The following is a 24,401-nucleotide window of genomic DNA, read 5'->3' as shown; positions in this document are numbered from 1 at the left end:
ACGAGGCAATAGTTTGTACAAGAGCCCAAGAGAAGAAAAAAGGCAGTTATCTCACCCCAATTTTTTATTACTTTAATGAAAACTATGTATAATTACTAGTCAAAATTCATGAGTCTGCCAAATATAGGTTGGGGGAAAAAAATGGTGGTTGTTTCGAAACCTTAAAAAACATTAATTTTTCATTCGGAGCTCTATATCTTAAAAACTACCAACAACACAAGACAATCTAATAGAACATTATTTAAAGAAGAGTACATTTTCTTAAATATTAGCCGTAAAAGAGCTATTTACGTCCAATAGTTCTTGAGATATAGCTATTTAAAAAGCAAAATTTCTTAAAAATCTTCTGTAAAATTAGTAGCTAACGTATTTTGAGGAATCTATATCTCAGGAACTATGAAACATACAGATATCTATTAGCACTCAAACTAAAGCTAGTTTAATGGACTATAAAGAAGTTTATGACCTTTACCTTCGTAGGAATAGTATATTTCATGGTATTTGCTAAAATAAATTGATTTATACGTCTTCGGACAATAACTTTGATTTATGAAAAACTTCATTTCAGAAACCATAGGACGTACAGATGTTTGCCAGCGCTCAAATTAAAGCTAGTTAAATTTACTACAAAATAGATAATTATGTTTATCTTTGTAGGAGTAGTAGTTTTTATGATATTTGACAAAATAAACTCACAAAATGTTAATTTATAGTTCTTCGTATAAAATGTTGGATTTTTAAAAAAAAATATATCCTTACATCTATTAGACGCACATATGTCTGCCAACACTCTAAATAAAGGAAATTTAACTTACTATAAAGTAGTTTATGACACTTATCTTCGAAGGGATAGTAGTTTTTATGATATTCACATATGAATATAAATTCGGCAAATGAAAATTTGTCCGAACAACTATAAATCAATTTATTTTAGCAAATATCGTGAAAAATTCTATTCTTACGACGGTAAAGGTCATAAACTTCTTTATAGTCCATTAAACTAGCTTTAATTTGACTGCTAATAATCTGTACGTTTTATAGTTCGTGAGATATAGATTCCTCAAAATAAATTAGCTAACTAAACCCCCACTGCCGCCAGAAATTTATTTTTACTTCTTGTTTGCACCTTAAACTATGGAAGTACAGGATCCATAAATGTTTATGATCTTCCTAACTTCAGTGCGAAATTCAACCTTAATTATTTCAAGACAAAGTAATGTAAATATGTTTTAGAGCAAAAATATTCCATGAAGTCAATTTTCTAAACATAAATAATAGTTCTTGAAGTACAACCACCTTAACTTACGACCATTCGCACTTAAACGAACAAAAAAAAGTTAATACGATTTATTTCTGAAACTTCACAATCACCCAAACCAACTTGTTTCTGACCTGGCTTCTCCTTCTTTACCTAATAATCCTCCAAGGCGTATGAAAAGAAGATGGCCTCGACATCTTCCCCTCTAGATATCTTATTGGAGTTCTATCAATGAGTAGATTATCCAAATATTTGTATCATGTTTTATATATTTTTACAGTTGTAAATAACAATAAATAAATTATAAAAAAAAATATCATTACTTGCGTACTCCTATCGTAAAATAAGAAGATTATTTACATTTCATCTGAAATCCAGATAAAGCTATAGATTCCATCAGCCTATATACTGTCCGTACCTAGTAACTAATGAAGAAAACGAACACATTTTATATCTTAATATAATATATTACGAAATTATTATTTGTATATATATATAAAGTCATTGTTGGACAAGACCTGTATAAAACACTAATCCTAACTCCCCATGTAAATAAACCTCAATAATGTCTATAAGTAGCATCACAGAGATAATAAAGCAGTATCTTTTTGGTAAGGGTACGGCTTAATTCTGTTCTCTCTTTTCCTTTTTCTTCAAGTCTTTCAGTCCAAGTACTCATAAGTTTGTATTTTGTTTTCATTTAGCCAATGAAGCCCTGTAAAGTGGGATGAAACGTTGGTTACTAATTAATTAATTAATAAATAGTGGGGGGTCATGTTTTTCATTTTGTGGACCGCTACTTAATGAAAAAAGTCAACGTTCCCAGGCCGGATTCGAACCGGTGCCGCCGGCAGATCTTAAAACGATAGACCTAGGCCTAACCAACTGAGCTACGGACGGCGCAAGCTGTGACCTTTTCATTACATAGTATGCAAATATAATATAAGTCATAATTGAGAGCATCCATGATGTTTTTGGCCAATAAACTATTTTACATCACAATCGTTCTAAAGGGACTTAGTCCCAGAATAACAAACTATTTGTATTCATTCATGCATTCATTCATAATTAATATATTGAGGTGGCAAGAAGTATCTCACCTCCTCTCTTTCGGAACTGGTGCCTATGGAATAGACTAACATGGAATTTAGTAAAACAATTCTCTTATGTAAATTTTTATTACGGTTTTTAGTTTCTAACTTCACCACGAGGCAGTGGTATATTGAAACATATCAAAGGTTTTCACATAGTTCTGATAAATTATCATTATATCAATATAAATCGATAAACATAATCAATGAATGAATGGATCATTACTGCGCCTTTTAAGCTTATCATGTTATCACATTATCTCTAATATAAGTTTATTTAATAAAAAATAGAATCCGTAGTCTAATTGTTTATCTATTTACGTATGTATGCTCAGTTTTAGCACTATAAAAATAGTTTCCAATATATACCATATCATACCAGATTCATTTAGTAAAGAAGTAAAGGAGAAAAGATATATAATTAAAATGTTTATTTTCCATCGAGTTTAAAAGATAAGGAACTTCTTATGGTATGTGGTGTTTATTGAATCACTTAATGCTTTCTTGGATTAATTTAAAAATCTAAAGTTGAGCTCCAAGTCCTACACCAGCTTCAGCTCCAGCCTCGGCCTCAACTTCACCCTGAGCTGCTCCTGAAGACCCATATCCTTCCGATCCGCTTAGTCCTGTAGAAGCTGCCCCTTGGCTTTGGGCTCCTGCACTACCGTAACCTGGCCAACCTGATGATGTCGAGCCACCGAAAAGCTGTGCTTGGAGTTGGGTGTTAGATTGGCTTTGTTGCGTTTCACTTTTACTTAATGAAAGCCCTCCATGTGTTTGCCGGTAGGCTGATGGTAGATTCAAGTAACCTCCGAATCCGCCAAATCCTCCTTGAGCTCCAGCATTTGCATTACTTTGTGCACCTGAAAAGGAAGGTCTACCGCCAAACTGTGTGTAAGATTGTGCTCCACCGAATTGTCCTTGACCTTGAGTGCCTGCTTGGCTGGAAGCTGCTCCAGCTTGTCCCCTGAATTGCTGTTGACCCCAGGGCGATTGTCCGTAAGATCCCGCACCCACTTGTGCTCCAGCGGCAGCTTGGCTTTGTCCACCAGCCCCGAACTGTCCTTGGGTTTGACCTCCAGCTCCTCCACCTAGTCCTGCACCGAACTGTGTGCCTGCTTGGGTATAAGATTGCGCTCCACCAAATTGCCCTTGACCTTGAGTGCCTGCTTGGCTAGAAGCTGCTCCAGCTTGTCCTCTGAATTGTTGTTGACCCCAGGGTGATTGTCCGTTAGATCCTGCACCGGCCTGAGCTACAGCGGCTGCTTGGCTTTGCCCAGGTCTCCCAGAAGATCCACCAGTACCGAACTGTCCTTGGCTTTGGACTCCAGCTTGGCCGGCAGCTACTCCGCCTGCACTGGCACCACCTTGTGTTCTATGTTGTTGTTGTCCCCAGGGCGATTGTCCGTAAGATACTGCGCCAGCCTGAGCTCCAGCCTCTGATTGACTTTGTCCTGGCCAGTAGTAAGAAGGTGATGTGCCAGCACCAAACTGTCCGCCTGCTTGTGTGTATGATTGTGCTCCACCAAATTGCCCTTGACCTTGAACTCCTGCTTGGCTGGTAGCTGCTCCAGCTTGTCCCCTGAATTGCTGTTGACCCCAGGGCGATTGTCCATATGATCCTGCACCGGCTTGAGCTCCAGTGGCAGCTTGACTTTGTCCTGGCCAATAAGATGGTGACGCACCAGCACCAAATTGTCCAGCGGCTAGTGTTTGAGATTGCACTCCTCCTCCATATAGTCCTTGACTTTGAGCTAATGCTTGACCGGAAGCACCTCCACCTACCCCTGATTGTGCTGATCCTTGAGTTTGGGTTTGAGCACCTGCCCCAAAAGAACTTCCACCTGATTGTGCTGATCCTTGAGTTTGAGCACCTGCTGCACCGAAAGCACCTCCACCTACTCCTGATTGTGCTGATCCTTGTGTTTGACCAACAGCACCAAACCGACCTCCTGCCTGTGCCTGAGATTCTGCATTTGCTTCGAACTGTGATGCACCTTTTGATGATCCGCCCAAACTAAGTCCAACACCTGAACCAGCTAATTTTGTGCTCGCGCCAGCATCACTTTTTGCAGACACTTGGCCACCTAGAAATATTAATCATTTATTGTTTCCTGGAGATAATAAAATAATTCAAGGTAAACAAAATTATAAATGGCTTCATTAATTTCATATCTTATATTATGGAATTAATATGAAATGTGATAACTTGATTGCACATTGTTAGAGAAAATCTAAAAAAATAATAAATTCTTCATATATGAAACTATTCATCACTAAAATACGAATTTCTATAGCTACTTAAAATTAAAAAAAAAAAAATTATTCATAGCTTTTTAACCACGGAATTGCGATAGTGACCGCCAATTTACACAAAATTCAGTAACGTATGTAGGGTATAAATGATGTATGGTAAGTGAATGTTGTATAATCAGCGCACCGCACCAAATTTTTCTGTTACTGTGTTTAGTGGCTAATATATTATTAATACGTTTTACTTCATTTCCCAGAATTTATTATTCTATATTATTTAGTTCATATTACTTTCTATTAGCAAAGAAACTTTACGAGCTAATCGTACTATTGGTTAGAAAAACACATAGCAAACATTACCAAGAGATTGACCAAACGAAACTTGGAAAAGAGCCGCAATTAGGATAAGAAGTCCCTTCATGTTGGCCAACTGTCGCCTCTAACCCTTCTCTATGCTTTTATACTTGTCTTTCCTTTGTCATGAATTTAGAAAGCAATGCATAATCATGAACATTGACAATATTCCATATCACGCTCAGCAGCAGCCAGAAGTAAACAAATGCTAACGATCAGCCTAATCACGTAATTCGGGATGAATTTCAGTAGCTTTCTTGCCGATTTTGGACCTAAACAAAATATATTTTTATTATAATTTCTTATTTTTAAATCGATGATTTCAAACTCTACATTTGACAAAAACATTATATTGGATACTTAATTATTTTTTATTTATGTAATACCAGATCCAACCCCAGGTGGGCCTTAAATGGTTAATATAATACGGAAGGAAGAGAGGAGTATACTCTCATACAAAAGACACCCCTAGTTATATACAATGTTATAAATAAAACCAAAAATTAAGATAAGAATTCATAATAAAAGATAAAAGTTAAGTTAATCACAAAAACTATGACATTTATGGATTCATAAAATAAATAATTGACTTCTTATGGAAAAAAAGTATTTTAAGAAAAAGATGAAGAGAAAAAAATAAGATAAAATACAATTTTAGAGTGATTAACAGAACTGAACCCTGTCCTGCAGCAGCCTGGGCTTCAGTCTTCGGGTTGTGGTTGGGTTTCCCAAGTCTTAGGTCACTGCTCCTTAACTGTAGGTAACTGTGAGTGGAACTTCATGAACCTGTTTTTGATGTAATCCTCTATTGTATCTATTTGTAATATCCGATGTGACTGGCTGTTTCTTACAAACTGCAATTCTTACGACTTTATTTTGAAAAATTGCAATTTTTTCCTTTTCGTAAAGGATGCCGCTCCCCAGACTTCACAGTCATACATCAGCAATGGCATGAGAATTGTTTTAAAAATAAGAATTGCTGTTTCTAGTTTTAATTTGAATTTTCTATTTAAGAAGGATACTTAATAATAACTACTACTCTACTTTAGGAATAACTGGATGGGCGAAATTTACCAGATTCAACAGGATTAAGGCTAAAAAAATTTTTTTTTTTTAATGAGAATAGTTGACCGTATGAGGTAGATTATAAGATTTTCCGGGTGGTTGTCAATGAAGATACAAACTAGTAGAAAAACTAATGTTACCCAACTTTTCGCCATAGGGCTTTCTCAGTGCTGATCAACCTAAATCCAGGTTTAAGACTGAGAAAATTATTTCATCTATAATACATAGATTTATTGGAAACTGAGGCAGATTTGCATTTAAGAAGGAAGATGCGTTGCTATCAGTTAGTTGTTTGTGTAGATTGCATAGTGTTCTGCCACCCCTTGTGGGGTGGGTATTGTAATGTGTGCAAAGAGAAGATGTTAGCTACTGCAATGCTAGCTAAGTTTGTGATAAATTAAAGGCTGGAGTTGAGGTGGCATGGTGATGAGGGTTGTACTGTTGGTCGAAGGCGAGTACTGTAGCGGAGAGTAGTAGTATTTGTATCTTGGTGTGTGTTGATTCATAGTGGAAGGTGATAGTTGACCATATCAAGTATTGTAGGAATATAGATACTCGATTTATCCTAAAATACGAATTTTATAAAACTACAACAGAAAAATTAAAACTGTTTGATCGATCAGACGCAAAGTGAGACATACTTCATTACAAATAGCAAAGATGGACCACATACACACGACACTCGACCTACCGACTGTGGCTGAATATATCACAAGGGGGCATATCAAATTTTTTTATAGTCTCCAGTACTGTACGAACCTACAGGACTCTGACACAGACAGAACTGCCACAAAGATGGTATAGCCACATCAACAGACTAAGTCTAGACTTGAGGAATACTCAAATGACTCAACAACGCTGCTGAGTCCCGTCACCGACAGACTGTCACAAACTACTACCCTTTTTCAAAAGATCAAATTTCCTCAGCCCCCTCTTCAAATGCATTACCAATTCAGAAAAACAGGCTATTCTCAAACCGTTGTTCCCATCATGACATCAACCCAACATCACCATGGGGCTTAGAAAGAAAAACAAAGGAAAGAAATTGTTTGTTCATAATTTTTAGAATAGTTTTCGAAACATACAAAAATAGCTATAACTTCAACACAAGCCCCCTAATTCACACAAAACGTTGTAGAGAGGATATGTACCATGCTAAGTGAAAGTTGTATTATGTATTGTAAATTAGTAAGGGCGGATGAAGCGATAAGCGGATGTACCGGGTGCCACTCCTTTTCCAGTTCCTATAATATATTTGAAAATTTATATTTATCAGTAAATATATGCAATGAAAACATTTTTTGTTTTGTTGGAAGATAGTCGTCCGTGTGGCGTTTCAATAGAGGTACAAAATAGTAGGAAAACTATTTAATGTTAATCAACGTTTCGCCCTAATTAAAAAAGATTTAACTAGTCTCAACCATTGTTTTAGGTTGATCAGCCCCGACGAAGTCCTGAAAAATGGAACGAAACGTAGATTAACGTTGAATAGTTTTTCTACTATTTTGTACCTCTATTGAAACGCCACACGTACGACTATCTTCCTACAAAAAAAAAAAGGTTTTCATTACATATATTTACTGATAAATATAAATTTTCAAATATATTTTAGATATATAGATATATATGTAATAAATTATCCGATAACCACGAGAAATGAATCTTCATATTCCTACTCTGAAGGTACATAGCTCCTCACTGGAGAATTTGAGCCTTAAAAAAATACATAAGTAAAAAAATGTACAAAATTTTTTCCATCATTAGTTCTTCCACTAGCCAACCTTATATCAAACATTGTCAAGCCTCCCGGTGTTATTTATACATCTATATTGACACTATAGAATTAGATTTTGCCGAGTTGTCTGCATTTTAATTATCAAACATATAGCCGTGATGACTAAATGAATAAGGACGGACACGTCATGGACAATTTCAGCGTATGGTTTGTTTTAAAATAAACCAGGACGTGGAGACAAGTTTTCGAAGAATTATATTGACATTCTGTTTTTGAAGAGGTAGGTTGTATTGGAAATTAAACGCTCATTTCCCAAGTTGAGAGAAGTTCTGTTGTCCAAAAAATGAGGAAGATGATAGTAGTGTCCACAGTGGCGTAGCGTATGGGAGGGGGCGGTGGAGGGACACTATTATGGCGGCAGCAAGATTTCACAATAAATAATATTATCTTGTAAAAATATGAACTATTCCATTATTTATTGCCTGTACAATACACGATAAATACGAGTGTTCTGATTTGTGAGTAATATTTTTGCTTTTTTAATTTTTGTGTCGTGTGTCTAATTCACTAAGTATGCAGGAGAAGAACTGCTAGGACTGTGGAACATGAGGACGGTACAAGTACAGATGTTTCTTTATGCAGACGATGTCGTGCTGGTGACTGACTCTGAGGAAAAATTGCAACAGACCATTATAGAATGGCAAGAAGAAATCACTCGCAAAGGAATGAGTTGTAAGATTAAGGTTATGATTATTGCCTGAGATGAAGTGGTCGTGGGAAATTTAAGAATAGTGTGTAATGATGAAGTATTGAAAAAGGTGAACTTCTATACCTGCCTGGGAACCATTTTCAATAAATCTTGTAAAATAGACAAAGAAATGTCCAATAGGACAAATAAAGCAAATAATATGGACTACCAGATACAATACTGTTATGGGAAAAGTAGATAAGGACATCAAAACTTCAGATCCCCTCAGTGAAATCAGTGATTGAACACCGACAGCTCTGATGGTATGGACACGTCTGTAGAATGGGGGAAGACAGATTGATAAGGAAATGTATGGAGGCGAGGCCGACTGGTAGAAGACCACGAGGCAGAACTAGAAGGAGCAATATGGAACATATCCAACGACCAGGCCTGGAAAGAGGAAAAGCGCAGGCTCAGATGAAGATGCTTGCCATGGACCGAGATATGGGAACCAGGTGGTTAGAGGCTCCTCCACATTGAACGGCACTTTGAAGGAGGAAAATGAGAAAGAAGAAGAAGATTTCTTGTGCCTGAATGGTAAGTCCGTTTAATATATGACGCGTGTTTAATGATGATGCCTGGATGGGCAAAAATTTGGCTAGATCAATGAATTAATCTAAGGAGCTATATGGAGCATATTCAGCGACTAGGTCTGGAAAGAGGAAAAACGCCTTTTGAGACAATCGCCTTTTTTGTATACGTAAAACAATAAATGGTTTCCGCACTTTAGTACACTTTTCTTTTTTACAATAAAAATTATAATATCTTGTAAACATTTGAACCATTTCATTTCCTAACTTTTTTTATTAATAACCAATTAAAAAACGTTTTTTAGAATAATAAACAATAATTAATTATTCATGCCGATGTTTCGACCTGATTTTCAGATCTTCATCAGGGCTATACAACAAAAAGAGATAACAACCATCATTCAGAGAAACAAAAAAATAAAAAGGAGTAATAGACTAACAAATTTGAAAATATACATAATAATGAATTGAAAATAAAAAAATAGTAGGCTAATAACAATGGAATTAGAAGGTAGCAGATTGATAACAATGAAAGATGAAATATAACATTATATAGGTAAGAAGATATGTATAAGATAAGATACGTAAGTAGTTTCTAAAAAACTGAAAAACGATTTTAATCAACTTTTTTTTGTTAACTATATGAGATAAAATGAAAACAAATTGCTGGCCGCGCCCCCTCCCCCCTCCCATCTTCTCCACTTACTGTATATTTCAGTCTTTTAAATTGAAACACCTAAATAAGGGGTGAAAAATTTGTTTACCGCCTCGAGCGGATATCAACCACACTACACCACTATTTTTTTATTTTGTAGACCTCCATTCTGGTCATTTCTGACATACAGAGGAGTTATCTAGACGTAACCAACAAATTCTAACCGTGGTGAGAGATCAAGTTTTCATGTCGTGGGACCACCACAGAAGTGAAAAAGGTCGACTCCCCTATCCGGATTCGATGAGACGCCACCGCAGTTCAGTTTTTATTTATTTCCACGTTCCTCTACGTTACAAGCAATACAGGTGTGCAGCAGGAGTTCGATGTCACATATCCATCATCAAACTACTGCTTATGAATCAATTTACAATTTTAACGATTTATATACAGTCTTCTGCTCGTCTTCCGTCCACAGGCATTTCAAGGGCTGGTCTTTCTTTTTGACAAATATTGAAGTGGCTTGGTCCAATAATTGTTCTCCACCCGTTTACAAATTCTTTGTAATACGGGTAGTTTTCTTCACTTACTAGCTGAGGGAAGTCGTTCTCTGTGAGGGAGTAGAGTCCGGTTTTCCTCAGCAATCTGCCCCGTAATGCATCAAAGGCGATACAGTCTATGATGATGTGCTCGGCAGTCTCCGGAACACCACAACTAGGGCATAGGGGGTCTATATCCATCCCGTGGCCATGAAGCTTGGCTTAAAATCCCCCAGTATTTAAAAAAAAAAAAAAAAAAAAAAAGACAACCACCTGAGCTATAGATTTCTTCCACGCTATGCCACTGATCGTCAAGTCAATTCTTGCCCTTTTAATTCATGCTTAACGTAGGTTATTTTATTAAAATAATGAAACTAGATAGTTCAAATTTCCATGATTGTTTACCCTTCGGAATATGGTATAACGAATAGGTTTATAATTCCTCAATAAGTTGATTTTAAAAAAAAAAAAACAGAATCTCAATGGCAAAGGTAAGTGACCTTTAATAGAAGTTTGTTACAACTCAGTCGTTTGGTAAAATGCAGAAGTCAGTGACGCTCAGTCGGTGGTTTTATCTTTTAGAATAAACAAACAAAATTGATTTCATTTTTAAATTTATACAGATTTATCTCACGGTGTTTACTTCTTAATGTATAAGTACGTGAGTTAGAATAATTTTTATATTCATTATTATGCAATGTGCAGCTCCCACCTACTGTCGCCTATAAAAGCTATGCCAAAATTCAGGAAGGCAGTTGAGCAAGATGAAGGGTCTACTCATCTTCCTAGCTATTGCACTCTTTCAAGCTTCACTTGGCCAATCTGTTGGTAAATTACTTTCATAATATCGTTACTAATATTCAAATCTTAGGCTAAAAAATTAAAAAAAGAAAAGTTCTCAATTTCTTTCGGGAAGGAATAATTATTACGTATAATGGGGTTCCGAAAATGATAAGGGTCTAAAAATCAATATATTTTCAGGGAAAAGATTAATAAAATTGTATTTATTTTGTAATAGTCTAGTTAAATAAATTTTTATTGTATTCCACTGAAAAAATAGATGCGAAATTGTATACAGTTCAAAAACGATTCATATTTTTTTTTAAGTATGGTTTAAACTCTACGGTTTATTTTTAATAAATTAAATTTAATTAAAAACAATTATTTGTAAAATAATTAGTTGTACTGTTACAAATAAAATTCCAAAGGGTTCAGTTGTTAAACTTTATTATATTTATTTTCTGGAAATTAATATTGACCCTTTTTTCCACTTATTTATTTCTTTACACCTTAACAACGTTTCATGCTCTTTATCTAGTTCTTTTTATTGATTTTTGGATATTTGTCAATGAAGTTATTTGTCATGTTTAAATTTAAAAAAAAAAACACACAATCTAGCAAAATTGGCAGATAAATGAGTTAAAGTAATTTAATGTCGTAGTCAATTATTAAATAATAATTATGAATCTCAATTAATGTGGTATTAGTGTTAAGTTTCTCTAAATGAGGTAAATAATTGTAGCACAAGTAATTTTTCGAAGAAACATATCTGAAGTTTGAAGAAGGTTCTATGATTAGTAATACTATATGATTTAGATAACCTACATTTCGGAACACATAGAGATGTTAATACATATTTGTAATAATAGAAGTTAAAATATAAATTATATATTTCAGGTGGTCAAGCTTCAGCCGTCAGTGAAGCTGAAGCAAATAGTGGAGCAAGTTTGGGATTGAATCTTGGCGAATCATCAGAAGGAAAAGCACAAGCTAAAGCACAGGCAAGTGGACAAACCGGCTATGAGGAACCTCAATCTAGCCAAGCAGCCCAAGCACAAGGTTTAGCACAAGCAGAAGTAGGTGGAGGAGCTTACGGCCAAGCAGCCGCACAGAGTCAAGGACAATTTGGAGTTGCTCAGTCTCAGTCGCAAGCCAATGGGCAGTTTGGGGGTGCACAATCTCAGTCGCAGGCTAATGGTCAATTCGGTGGTCCAGGAAGACCACCATTCAGACCTGGACAAGGACCCTGGGGTCCTCAGCAATTCAGAGGACAAGCTGGTGCAAATGCAGGAGCTCAAGGAGAATATGGTGCAGCTTCTGGCCAAGCAGGAGCTCAAAGCCAAGGACAGTTTGGTGGTCCAGCAAGACCACCATTCAGACCTGGACAAGGACCCTGGGGCCAACAGCAATTTAGTGGACAAGCCGGTGCAAATGGAGGAGCTCAAGAAGGGTACGGTGCATTTTCCGGAGGTTTTATGGGCCCACCAGCAACCTATCAGCAAACACAAGGAGGACTTCAGTTAAGTAAAAGTGAATCCAAGCAAAGCCAATCTAACAGCTTAATCCAAGCAAATTTCGGTGGTTCTTCATCCTCAGGTTACGGAGCAGCACCAGGCGGTGCAGAGGCACAAAGCCAAGGATCTGCATCTGCAGGGCTAGGTGAACCCAGTGGATACGGGTTAGGCGCAGCTCAGGCTGAGGCAGGTGCTGAGGCTAGCGCAGGTGTTAGCAATTAAGGATGGACAATACTGTATAAAAAAATAATCGGCTGTTATGTAATTAAAAAGTAAATCATTATTAAGTATATTACGTTGCTGCTTCTTTAATCCAGCGGTTCCCAACATTTTTTTCGCAACGGCATCTATTGAAGCAACATTAAATAAAAAAGTTGTAATTTGTATTTGTTCTCCTCAAAAATTTATATTAACTGAATTAATTTCTTTAGTTATACTATTGCCATTAGCAGTTGTGTGGAATATTATAAAGTGGAGTTTTGTTTACTGTAAAAATGTATATGTTTGAGTGTGTGATCTATTTTACGTAAGCGGGCGGTAATCCATAAAGTACGCTACAACGAATAAACACTTGAAGATTTACTTTTTATTGTTACAATACAATGATATAAAATATTTAAACTAACTTCTTACAAACTTGGAAGAACTCAGGTGAAGCTGAATCTATTAAGCCTTGTAACTAGTCTAATGATCTTCTCATATATAAACTGGAAGGGGAAGACTTTGTCTAATCGATTTTTGTGTGGGCATGAGGTGGGGACAAGCAGAATTCATCTAATTGGACATCCTAAATTATAAGGCAGAGTTTTTAAGAAAGCCCAATAATATCATAGATTCAGGGGTAGATTAGGTAGTGTGAGTAATCTGATGGGAGATCTTGGGAAGGAGGGGAATAAAAGGTCTAGAAGGAAAGATGGTCTGGAAATGGGGTGAGATGGGCTGTGCAAACTGAATTACATATGTTAAACACAAAATAGTTAGGCCCCTATAAGGTGACGTTTTGGGCCTACCTGTGTCAGTTCTTGCTTTCAGCAGTGACAAAGTACGAGTACTAACAAATAATTTGAGCAAGAAGAAGGTCACTTCCTACAAATGACCTATGTTCAGAGGAACAACTATATAGTTTATAACGATGGCTGTTGAAGACTATTTATAATAATAACTGTTAAATACTATTAATAACAATAGCGTTCCTTTACTCATCGTTATAAACATCGCAAATACTCTAGAAACTGGATTGTTTATACTGCAGATGAACCATACTTTCGTCCAATCAATCTCAGGGGCCCAAATTTTTTACCTCAAGAAGCCTATTCATCGGCCTATCTCCTCTTCAGCTGGACGGAGGTCAGAAATAGCACATATCGCATAAATATATATGCTTTTTTATTCTAAAAGCAGTGTAAATAATATATTTATATATATTTATGTAGTAGTCAGTATTTTTTTCTTTTTTATCTTAATTTTTGATTAATATACCTTTAAAAATTGCTCCATATTGGATAGTTGACCGTATGAAGTAGATTGTAGGAAGATAGTTTGAATTGTAACTATTTTGATAAATTTATTGACCACCAAATTTATCAAAATAGTTGTAAGAACTACCCCTGTCGGGCTTCGTCAGGGCCGATCAACCTAAAACATGGTTCAAATTGGTCAGGTGAAGTTGTCATCTTTGTTTCAATTTGACAGCCCTGACGAAGACCTGCAAAGTGGGACGATACTTTGGTTAATAATAAATAGTTCTCTGCTACTATTTTAATACTTTTATTGACCGCCACTTGGACCATCATACAATTTAAAATTTAATTTTATCTACTTCATTTTTTCCTTAAGTACAGTTTTTTATTAATTAACATTTTCAATAGACAAATATTAACACTAGCGCATTGTTTACTTGGCAGAAGGGATTCCTTTCATTGAGGCTCACAATTTAGGTAACAGCACCCATTTTGGGCAAAAATATTTATGGAACTCTTGATGGTATAAAAAAAAAAAAATAAAAACCGCTTAGAGCGGTTGAGAATGTAAGAAAAAAAAACACTGCAAAGTAAATGCTGAAATGCACTGTATATTTATTATTTTAATTTAAAAATTTTTTCATTTTTAATATTTTGAGCTTTTTCTTTTTTTTTTTTTTTTTCCGAACCCTCTAAAACAGAAATAAGAAGTGAATTAGTAAGTGCATTACTGTAGTAGAAAATGTAATTCGTGTTGTGTCTTACCTTTTACTACCTTTGGTATTTTAAGGTTACCTGTTATATTTAATTTTACATATGAGCTATCCATTCAAGGAGCTATTTTGAGTCCGGAGGTGAGGGGCCTCCTCGTGATGTATCGCATATAAAATAAAAATTACAATAAAAATAAAAATAAAAATAATAAAGGCGATAGATAAGATGAAATAATAAGAGAAGTCAGAAATCGAAAGAAGTGTGAGGGAGGGGGTTGGGGTGCATCAGAAGATGGAGCTATGAGGTGATGTTAATAGGGTTTTTGGGGCCTTTCCTGCCCTGCCACCTAGCAGGAAGGGGGGATGGGGTGATAGACTGGAATACTGGATTGGATCATTTCATTTTTCTATTCTATTTGTATATATTTATATTTTTTTTTAAATATAATTTCTTCCCCCTATCGTGTATATTATAATGCCTGTTTTTAATATTTTCATTTTACACTACCTTTTATATATTTGTTACATTACCTTTTCTATTTTCTCTCCAAAATATGTTTCGTCTATTATATAATTTTTTCCTGGTCTAACCGGGCTGACATCGGTTTATAGTTTCCAATATATATATGACTCAGCCTCAAATTCAGGTAAATCACAAATCTTGGTCGGAATACCTATCCTGCTTCATCTCCAGGACAGGAGTATAACGTGCAGTAATTCGTGCAAAATATTTGTACAATAATTTTGTCCACTAGTTGTAATAATGTAGTTCTATGGGCCACCCATAGCTCAGTGGTTAAGACACAGTCTTACCAACTTGATGTTTATTGGCGGTGCCGGTTCGAATCCGGCCTGGGACGTTGACTTTTTTCATTGAGTGTCGGTCCCACAAAATGAAGAACTTTCACCCCCAACCATGATTAGGCAGTATAGGACTCCAATGGGAGTCTTGGCCGAAAAAAAAAAAATATATTTTATAAACCCAGTGTTGTAACTCAAGTAATCCACTTGATCAACAGCCACGACATTTATTCTTGCATTCAACTAACTAATATCTTTACGAAACCCACATCCCTACTGAAGAGTTTTATTTTCTAAAAGCATGCTCTCCATCATAGAGGATCAAATCATCCACTAATCAACGGGGAGCAGATGTTACAGTATGAATGATAGAGAACTTCATAAATAAGGGAATACCCTTGCCAGGCAGACTGATTCAGAAATACTGCTTAATAAGAAACTTCTTTTAGAACCAGGTATAAGGATTAAATCTAAATCCAAAATCTTTATAGAGTTCTACTACAAGGAAATTCCCGGAGGCTCCTCAAATTTTTTTTTCTGGAAAAATCCGTGAAGCGGCAGGTGGGTCTGTCGGATTCAGTTCCAATTATATTGATATGTATCAACAATACTGGATTAAGAAGAAATTAAACATAAGTAAATAAACATGCTGAACTTGAACAACTGCAGTTACCCATTCTCTTGCTTATGAAGTTCCCTTTCATCCATGCTGTAAGGAACACTAAATTCTTGATGCATAGTTGGTGATGTCCTATTATGGGGAGCATGTTTCAGAGCATAGGACACTTCGGTAGAGTAATAATGGTCGTGGCTGTTCTAGTGAAGAAACCTGGACTGATATTTTGATTCGAAACTCTTGGAGGCTGTGGAAGGTAAAAAGATTATTGAGGGTTTATATCATTCAGTGCTCCCATGGGGTTTATGAGGAGCAGTGTTTGAAGATTTTGACAAAGCATTGCTTTTAGAGATATTAGATTACTTGAGATATTAGGCTGGGTTTCTAAAATATTCTGATAGGAATTAGAACTACAATGGTATAGAGGACAAATATGACAGGTCAAATATCCCTGCACCATAAATATTCCGAAGTGGTCTTGTGTTTTTACCTGAAGTTGTGGCTGGACCAGATAAATATTGGAAACCATAAGATCGAATTTGAAGACTAGCTATAATAAAATCTACTGTTGGTTCAAAAGTATTCTTTTGAGCTGATCCACGCTCATTGATTTCTGCTATTCACAATTTAGTCAAGTGATTAAAAGTCAAAATCTGTATCTCTACAAGCCTTGAAGGGTTAGCAGCTCAGTACTTTGTAATGAAATACTCTTTCTTGAACAATGAATGTGCAAGGAGGTGCTTGCTCGACCACCTGATTTTTCGGTTCCGGGATGCTTTCCGAACCCACAGGGTTGACTCTCAGCTACTGTAACAAAATAAATAATATCTGCCACAGCAGGAATCGTTCCCAGGTCCTTAGAGTTAGTAGCATAGTGCCTTAGTCACTGAACCACTCCACTCCAGTGACGAGATTGGATTTGAAAATTTATTCTGATAATTTTTTTGTTTCTGATACTGTTAGACAAACCAAGACCCTACCGTAAAGGTTGTCTGACTTGTAGTTTTAACGTTTAGTTGATAACTTTATATTTGTTGTCGATGTTGTTGATTGTTACCTCAACAACCCTCTGGTCACCGACGCCTATGGCATGATAAAAGTAAAAAAATAAAATAAAAAATAAATATTTGTATAAATATTTTTAAACAAAAAATATAAATATTTTACTTTATATTTGTATAAATTTAATAACACCATATTTCGTAGACACAAATAACGAGTCATCTCAATCAACATGTTAATAGATGCATTTAGAAATTATTATGGAACAGTGGTAATAATAAATGAGATTTAAAAATTTATTTTTGTTGTTATAACTTGTTAAAATAAATACATATATCGTGAACATTACAATTTCGGGAATGTTATAACTGCTGAATTTATTTTTGCATCGGTTCCAACTTCTGTCTGTACTCCTGCATTAGCATTGTCTAGTCCACTCTATCTTCCAAGAAGTCCTGAGCCTAAGTTAAGACCTACTCCTGGCAAACCGGAGGACAATGCACTACCAAACATCTGGGATTCACTCTGCTTGCTTGTTTTTGTTTGAGTTGATGAAGATTCGCTTTGGCTAACTTTCATTCCTTGTGATACGTAAGAAGGTGATAGGGATACGGAAAGTCCAGGAGCAGCTCCTGCTGATGCTTGGCTGGATGCTTCTCCAGCACCTCCTTGTGCTCCTCCAGCAGTAGCTTGTGCTTTTCCTTCGGCTTGTGCTCCTCCAGCACCACCGGCTCCTGCTTTCGCGCCTGTTTCGGCCTTTACTGAGCCTTCTACACATGCAAGATATAAACCAACGGTGAATATTTTGTAATTACATTACACTTTTGTAAGCACAAATATACTATACAATACTTTGAAAAAATTATCTCTTTCAACGTTCTTTTCTAAAAATGACTAATTTCTTGATTGAAAATCCTATATGAAATTTTAAGAACTATCTAAGAAACTTCAAAGAACTATTTTGATTAAAGAAAAATCCGAAAGTATGGGATGAGTGTCTTATGTACGCATAACAGAACCTTCATTTATCACCTTACCTTGAGTTTAAATTAATCCACGCTCGTTTAAGAACAGATATTTCTATATTAACGGCTTGCAAAGAAGTGAAGATAAAACAAAATAAATGATTGTAAGCCGAAAAATCCACTGACATCGACTGCGTGCATGGCAAATCTTTTCCGAAAGTAGACAGTTTCAAATACATCGGCTCCACAATAATATCAATAAATGATCAACAGTCTGAGAAGACCAGCGTATAACAAGCGCTAACAGAGACTTCTTCCCTCTGTCTAGAATATTGAAATCTCGAAAAATCTCTTACCCACTGAAACTAAGTATAATGCTATGATAAAGCCAGATCTGATATAAGGCTGCGATATCTGGGCTCTAAGATACCCTAGGAAGGAGAATCGAGACATTTTTACGAAACGTCCTTCGTACAATTAAAGGAGCGATCTGGGATCAGAACCTTAATACAGGAGGAGAAGAACTAACAGTGGACTGCTTGCAGAGATTGGTCAGTCAATATATTATGATATGAAGACAATGAGGTTAAGATGGGCGGAACATGGTGCTCAAAACAATCCATCAGGATGCCTCTACACAACCATGAATGCCAGTATAGTTAACAAAATAACTTGTGGGAGCTCGAAAAACAAATGGATAGACAGAATCAAAAAAGATGTGAAAGATCTGCACGCAGCAAACTGGAAAGCAGTAGCCCAACATAGGCAGGGGTGGAGAAGGCTGGTTCGAGTGGCCAATGATCTACAAGGTCTCTATAGCCAACTGAAAAAAAATGTAACTTGATCAAAAACGTTACAACTGATTTTAAAAAAAATATGAAAAACCGATTCAACAAAGTGGCATTTCCCGTTAGTCGATTTTTATCGAAAAAGGTGTCACATGCCAAGCATATACCCCTCTGAATATGTAATTTCAATTTCGTACGAATTTCAGTTTTTGATCAGGATATAATAATATATTAATAAGCATATACGTATAGAGCGACAAGTACACGTACAAACGCCATTTTGCATGTCTTAATTATTTCAATTCAGGGGGGCCTCAAAAACTGGAATTCGAAATTTTTCACGGTAGCAATACTTCCCCATACTATATATTCCATATCAAGTAATTGAAAGACTTGCCGTATTAGATAAAACTGTTTACATATTGTTGTTGTGTTCGTTTCGATTATTTTGTAAATTCAAAGATTGATAGTTTCAATATCATTTTCTTTATTAATGATTTTAATTAGGATGGTTATAACTTAAATATTGGCTGATAAATTAAATTAATAGATTATACTAAATTATTTTTTCAATTATTCCTTCAACAAACTACCATAGAGAATAATAATAGTATGAACTATTTTTAGATTTGCTCCTTCCTCTGCTATTTTAAAATGGTCCTGGTATTCATTTAGTCTGTTAAATGGCACAAACGATTAATTAAAGCTAAACATTGATGGTATATGTTACCTAAAGGCTGATCAAAAGAGTAGTTATAGCCAAAAATTTATGGTAAATGTTACCTAAAGGCTGATCAAAAGAGTAGTTATAGCTAAACATTGATGGTAAATGTTACCTAAAGGCTGATCAAAAGAGTAGTTATAGCCAAAAATTGATGGTAAATGTTACCTAAAGGCTGAGCAAAAGAGTAGTTATAGGCAAAAATTGATGGTAAATGTTACCTAAAGGCTGAGCAAAAGACAGCTGAAGGAGAGCAACGACCAAGAAGATGAGCGAACACTTCATTTTGATGATCTGGCGACCTCAACCTTTGTCACTGTTTTTATACAGAGCTCCTGGTATCTTTGTATTCCTAATCCATTCATAATCACGAACATGAAAAATATTCCATTTCACGTTTTGCAATGACAAGTAGTAAACATTATTTTAATTTTGTAAGTAAAATATGTAATGGACATTATTTAGCTGCAATAAAGGAATATTTTTAATAGATTTTTATTAATATTTAAATATTCTTCAATAATGGCTGTTCTGTTTCTGAAGTCAAAGAGTAAGGTAATCCAATTTTAGGTCCAATGGAGCTCTTAATATAAATTTTTTCAGACCTTCATATGGTTCCTTCATTATTATATAATGATTAATTTTATGTCCTGATTTAATTTTTTATTGGAGGGAGCAGTACTATGGTATATACAGTCCAAGTACTGTGGTGTATACAGTCTAAGTACTGTGTGTATAGAGTCCAAGTACTGTGGTATGTACAGTCCAATTCCTCTCGAGTATATAGTCCGTTTTCAAATTTTAGGTGCTTTTTAAATATTACTCAACTTAACTACTAGCCTCCTCTTCCCGTTTTAAGTAAATATTTCAAAAGTGATACTGGGCCGTCGCTTCCTGGGGGTTTTAGTGGCCGCGATGGGTTGCTTTTGTTTGTGTGAATGATCTCTGCTATTTTGAGATTTGTCTTACATCGACCAACATATTCCCTATAAGTTTCTGGTATATATAGTACAAATACTTATAAATATCAAGTACATAGATACCAGATGTTAATTTGAAGGAGATGGTCAGGGCTGCGGTTAAGAAGAAAGAAAAAATATTATTCCACACAGCATTGATTATTCACAACTGTCTGCTGAGGAGTCTTTGCTTACATCTCTTCACAACATCCCTGATGAAGACCTACATCTTGACCGAAACGTCTGCAGAAAATAAATAATAAGTTTAATACTATTTTTTCTTTCTTCTTGACCGTTCCCTTCAAACTATAAAAATCATCTTTGCAGAAATTTCTTGATAGATCTGTACGGTCCTACATAGATCCACCCAACAGCCCTGATTACGACCTACATTGTGGGCCAAAACGTCGGTAGAAAATAAATAATAGTAAAAGAATACTTTCTTTACTATGACGTTGCTATTATTATGTCTTTTGCGAAAAATTGTAAGATCATTGCCCATCTTTGCAAACCACTCCCAAAACTCAGATTGACCACCATCCGGACTATCTTCCTACAATGTAGCTTATGAATGTTTAAACACATTGGTGCAAGGAACTTTTGGTATATTGTAATGACGGAATGTACTTGCAAGGAGCCATAACTTATAGAAGGTACCCAACTACAGATTTTTTCCTTTTTTCTCATTTAATTTTTCATTAATATTTTCTTTAATATTTTGTATTTTATTATTGTTTTTTATGGCTAACAATGAGATATTTTCATTTTTCAAATAAACAAAATAAATGGTACTTTAGGGGAAGATGGTTTTTAAATCCTCATTTAAGCTATGTCATACTATTTCAATGGGGATAATACCTATGATATTAAAGGCTGCCTAATTTAACAATGATATAACGAGTTTAATTAAATTCATTAGAACCTCTTTGAGAACATCAAAGTGAAGATAGGTCTGGTGGATTTACAGGAGAACCGTTACAGAGGATCATCCGAGAAAAATGGAATCGGGGCTGGGCGAATAGGCGAAAGGGGCTACCCCACTGAGTCTCATTGCTCCTCACGGGCCATGGGGTTTCCGTGTAAGGTTTCTGCACACGGCATAAACGTCAGCCTATACTCAACTCGTCGGGTTCCGGAGATTACCCAGCACGTCGAACTCGCCTATAACGCCTATGAGGCACTTGGAGCCAAGATAATGAGAGATTAAGTTCTGACGGAGAGCGAATTCCCGTAACCGATGAAAAAGAAAAATACCCGTGCTACAAGGTCCTTGGTAGAAGAAAGCTGTTGGCTCTACTCACTTCACCCAGGGAAGGAGACATGAAGCTGAAATAGCGAGGTCTCTGGATCAGCGAGGACAAAAGAGAATACTTTGTAGAAGAGCTAGTTGTGTGCACAGCAGTAAATTTTTTTTTAATACTATATTTATTGATAGATATTACTATCTGCCACACCTTTGCGGGTAATAGGTGTGAATAATGGATAATTAGTGATGAATGATCTCATTCATATTAAAATAGAATAAAATAAGAATATAGATAAATGAAAAAAAGTACATTAAACTAAATAAAATCTCTCTTAAAATATATACAAACAGAAGGATAAAGAAAAAAATATAATCAAACAATGTGCATGAAAAAAAAATATTGTCTAGTCACATTTATACTCTTATATACAATATTTACACAATCGACCTGATGATCACTTTATCTCCCACGTGGAGGGGTAGAGCAGAGCTCATAAGATCCCAACGCTTCCCTCTCGCCGCATTACTGATAATGAGCCAGTGGAGGCTGAGCAAGTACGCTTAAGGATATAGAAAATTAGGTAAATGGTTTCGATTGCAGCAATGGGGTCCAACCCACTGCTGGGAACATGCTTGTTAGGTATTGGTTAACTTGCATAGGGTGATAAGTAAATAATATTGGTAAGCGAAATTAAAAAATAGACGTGCTTGTTGTCAATAAATTTTTATTATTTTATTCTTCTTTTAGTCTATAATATATTGACAATATTTTCATTCCTTTAGAAAACATAATGTGTGCATTTACAGGGTCCCAGACGACGTATTTTTCCTAATGGGCGACGTTTTGGACATTTTCATCATCATAATCACAATCATTAATGTTCTGAAGAACTGTGTGAATAAATCTTCTTATATCTAAAATGTATCTTTTTTAGAGCTGTTAATATCCAAGCAATATTGCATGCATCTTATAAATTTCTTATAACTATTAACATCAGAAACAAAAATAAAATGAATAAAAAACCTCATTTAAGTTTTCTATGTAAGCAGTAAAGATTTTAGATCCATAAGGATGCTTGAATCAATGGTTTTTGGAAAATATATCATGTTCCAGTATTTCTTTTAATTTTGAAATTGGTCTCGGGGATATCCTTTATTATTTCACCTGCTAATCAATAATCTGATATTTTTAACCAACACAATGATAAATAATACGCAGAAAAGATGAACAGTATGATAGGTTCAAATCATTAAAGAACGTGTGTAAGAATACGTTTCTTTGTTCGTGGTTGTGCATAGATACTGCAATATCCGCCTACCGAGAGCAATTTATAAAAGCTCGGGAAAGTTTGAGGTCAGTAGTTTACTAAAATGAAGTACCTAGTTCACTTCCTAGTGCTAACTCTCCTTGAGTACTCCCAGAGCAAACCATTGGGTAACATTATTACTGCACTTTGAAATTCAAAAACAAATTTTAAATGTATTAATCAAAATCATTAAATAAATTGAAATCAAATACTTTATGAATACACGAATTTCCACATTAGAAATTTCTACGGTTTTGCATCTAATGGAGGCGGAAATCATCTATAAAATAGTTTGGTAGAAACCGTAATTTCAATGATGTTTTCCATGTCCAAAAATAAACGACTTATAGGCATACAGAATTTAATCTTCCTGATTATATTTATATATTTTTTTTTAGTAAATACACATTCAATATTTAAATTGAATTCATGAATACATAGATGAAGTGGAACGAGAAAAAGAGGTACTAGAACAGTACAACTTTTCAGAGGTAACTTTTTTTTTAGGCAAATGTCTATAATCGTTTAAGTAAGGTGTGACGTCCGTGATACTTTAGTCCTGTTTTTGTAAATAAATTCATATGAATTTAAAGTTCGTACGAAGTTAAACAACTTTATAAATACTTTTTATTTTTAATGTAGGCTTTAAAGAAGCTTAAAATAATTGTTTGGTCTTAGGTACACATTTCATATGAAGGCCATTTAATTTATCTATTTTTTACAGGAAATTACGCAGTAACGTCAGCAAACAGCGCAGTGCAAGCTGGAAATGGAAATGAATCTGTAATCCAACTACCTTCATCGTCGCAAGCAAGCGCTGAGGCAGAGGCGCAAGGAAAAGTAGAAACAAACCAACCTAATTTTCAAGAAGACATTAAAGCTGCATTAGAAAACTTAGACCTTTCTCCAATTCTAAAAAACGGAGAAGTTCAAGCGACGTTTAGTACAAATGAATCGTCGTTGAGTATATCAAACGGACATAATCAAACACAAATCGTAGGTACTGGATATATCACGATTCCAGTTTCATTTGTAGTAAAGAATGATATACAAGATAATGATGATTTGGCCAAAGGTCAAGAATCATCATCTTCAAAACAAAGCAAATCAGAAACGCAACGCGTCATCAAACAAGACCAAGAATCAGTGGCTAAAGGAGCAGCAACTTCAGAGCTCAATGGATCTGGATCATTAGGAACTAACAAACAAGACCAATCTTCTGAAGATGCACGAAAGAAAGTGGAGCTGCAAACAAGCGCAGAAGGGAAGGCATCGCAAGCTGGTAAACTGCAAGGTCAGGTTTC

The 24,401-nt window shown here is 35.4% G+C and overlaps 4 protein-coding genes across 4 annotated transcripts in view; 2 read left to right on the top strand and 2 right to left on the bottom strand.

The window, feature by feature from the left end:
• Nucleotides 1-2,765: 2,765 nt before the first annotated feature.
• LOC106690127 (spidroin-1) lies at nt 2,766-5,070 on the bottom strand. Its single transcript, XM_014435447.3, has 2 exons — nt 4,963-5,070; nt 2,766-4,436 (listed from the first exon to the last, which is right to left on the bottom strand). The coding sequence occupies exons 1-2, from the start codon at nt 5,021-5,023 to the stop codon at nt 2,872-2,874; spliced, it is 1,626 nt and encodes a 541-aa protein (XP_014290933.1). The 5' UTR covers nt 5,024-5,070; the 3' UTR covers nt 2,766-2,871.
• A 5,891-nt stretch (nt 5,071-10,961) lies between these two features.
• Nucleotides 10,962-12,811, top strand: LOC106690121 (spidroin-1). Its single transcript, XM_014435433.2, has 2 exons — nt 10,962-11,053; nt 11,903-12,811. The coding sequence occupies exons 1-2, from the start codon at nt 10,990-10,992 to the stop codon at nt 12,739-12,741; spliced, it is 903 nt and encodes a 300-aa protein (XP_014290919.1). The 5' UTR covers nt 10,962-10,989; the 3' UTR covers nt 12,742-12,811.
• Nucleotides 12,812-17,393: 4,582 nt separating this feature from the next.
• LOC106690122 (glycine-rich protein 1) lies at nt 17,394-19,898 on the bottom strand. The gene is made up of 2 exons (XM_014435435.2): nt 19,807-19,898; nt 17,394-17,881 (listed from the first exon to the last, which is right to left on the bottom strand). The coding sequence occupies exons 1-2, from the start codon at nt 19,868-19,870 to the stop codon at nt 17,550-17,552; spliced, it is 396 nt and encodes a 131-aa protein (XP_014290921.1). The 5' UTR covers nt 19,871-19,898; the 3' UTR covers nt 17,394-17,549.
• Nucleotides 19,899-22,393: 2,495 nt separating this feature from the next.
• LOC112210695 (uncharacterized) overlaps nt 22,394-24,401 on the top strand; it is a 6,455-nt gene continuing 4,447 nt past the window's right edge. The window contains exons 1-2 of the mRNA XM_067051068.1: nt 22,394-22,430; nt 23,822-24,391. Coding sequence (XP_066907169.1) covers nt 22,394-22,430; nt 23,822-24,391 — 607 coding nt within the window. The remainder of the gene's footprint in view (nt 22,431-23,821; nt 24,392-24,401) is intronic.

The sequence above is a fragment of the Halyomorpha halys genome, unplaced genomic scaffold (assembly GCF_000696795.3).
Source record: "Halyomorpha halys isolate HHAL.00 unplaced genomic scaffold, Hhal_1.1 Scaffold1583.1, whole genome shotgun sequence".
NCBI lineage: Eukaryota > Metazoa > Arthropoda > Insecta > Hemiptera > Pentatomidae > Halyomorpha > Halyomorpha halys.
This window is presented reverse-complemented; position numbering and strand designations above follow the sequence as displayed.

Coding starts and splice junctions, on each gene's coding strand:
- LOC106690122 (XM_014435435.2), bottom strand. CDS start 19,870: ATGAAGTGTTCGCTCATCTTCTTGGTCGTTGCTCTCCTTCAGCTGTCT. Junction 17,882..19,806: donor GTCTTTTGCTCAGCCTTTAG/GTAACATTTACC, acceptor TTGCATGTGTAG/AAGGCTCAGTAAAGGCCGAA.
- LOC106690127 (XM_014435447.3), bottom strand. CDS start 5,023: ATGAAGGGACTTCTTATCCTAATTGCGGCTCTTTTCCAAGTTTCGTTT. Junction 4,437..4,962: donor TTCGTTTGGTCAATCTCTTG/GTAATGTTTGCT, acceptor TAATATTTCTAG/GTGGCCAAGTGTCTGCAAAA.
- LOC106690121 (XM_014435433.2), top strand. CDS start 10,990: ATGAAGGGTCTACTCATCTTCCTAGCTATTGCACTCTTTCAAGCTTCA. Junction 11,054..11,902: donor TTCACTTGGCCAATCTGTTG/GTAAATTACTTT, acceptor TATATATTTCAG/GTGGTCAAGCTTCAGCCGTC.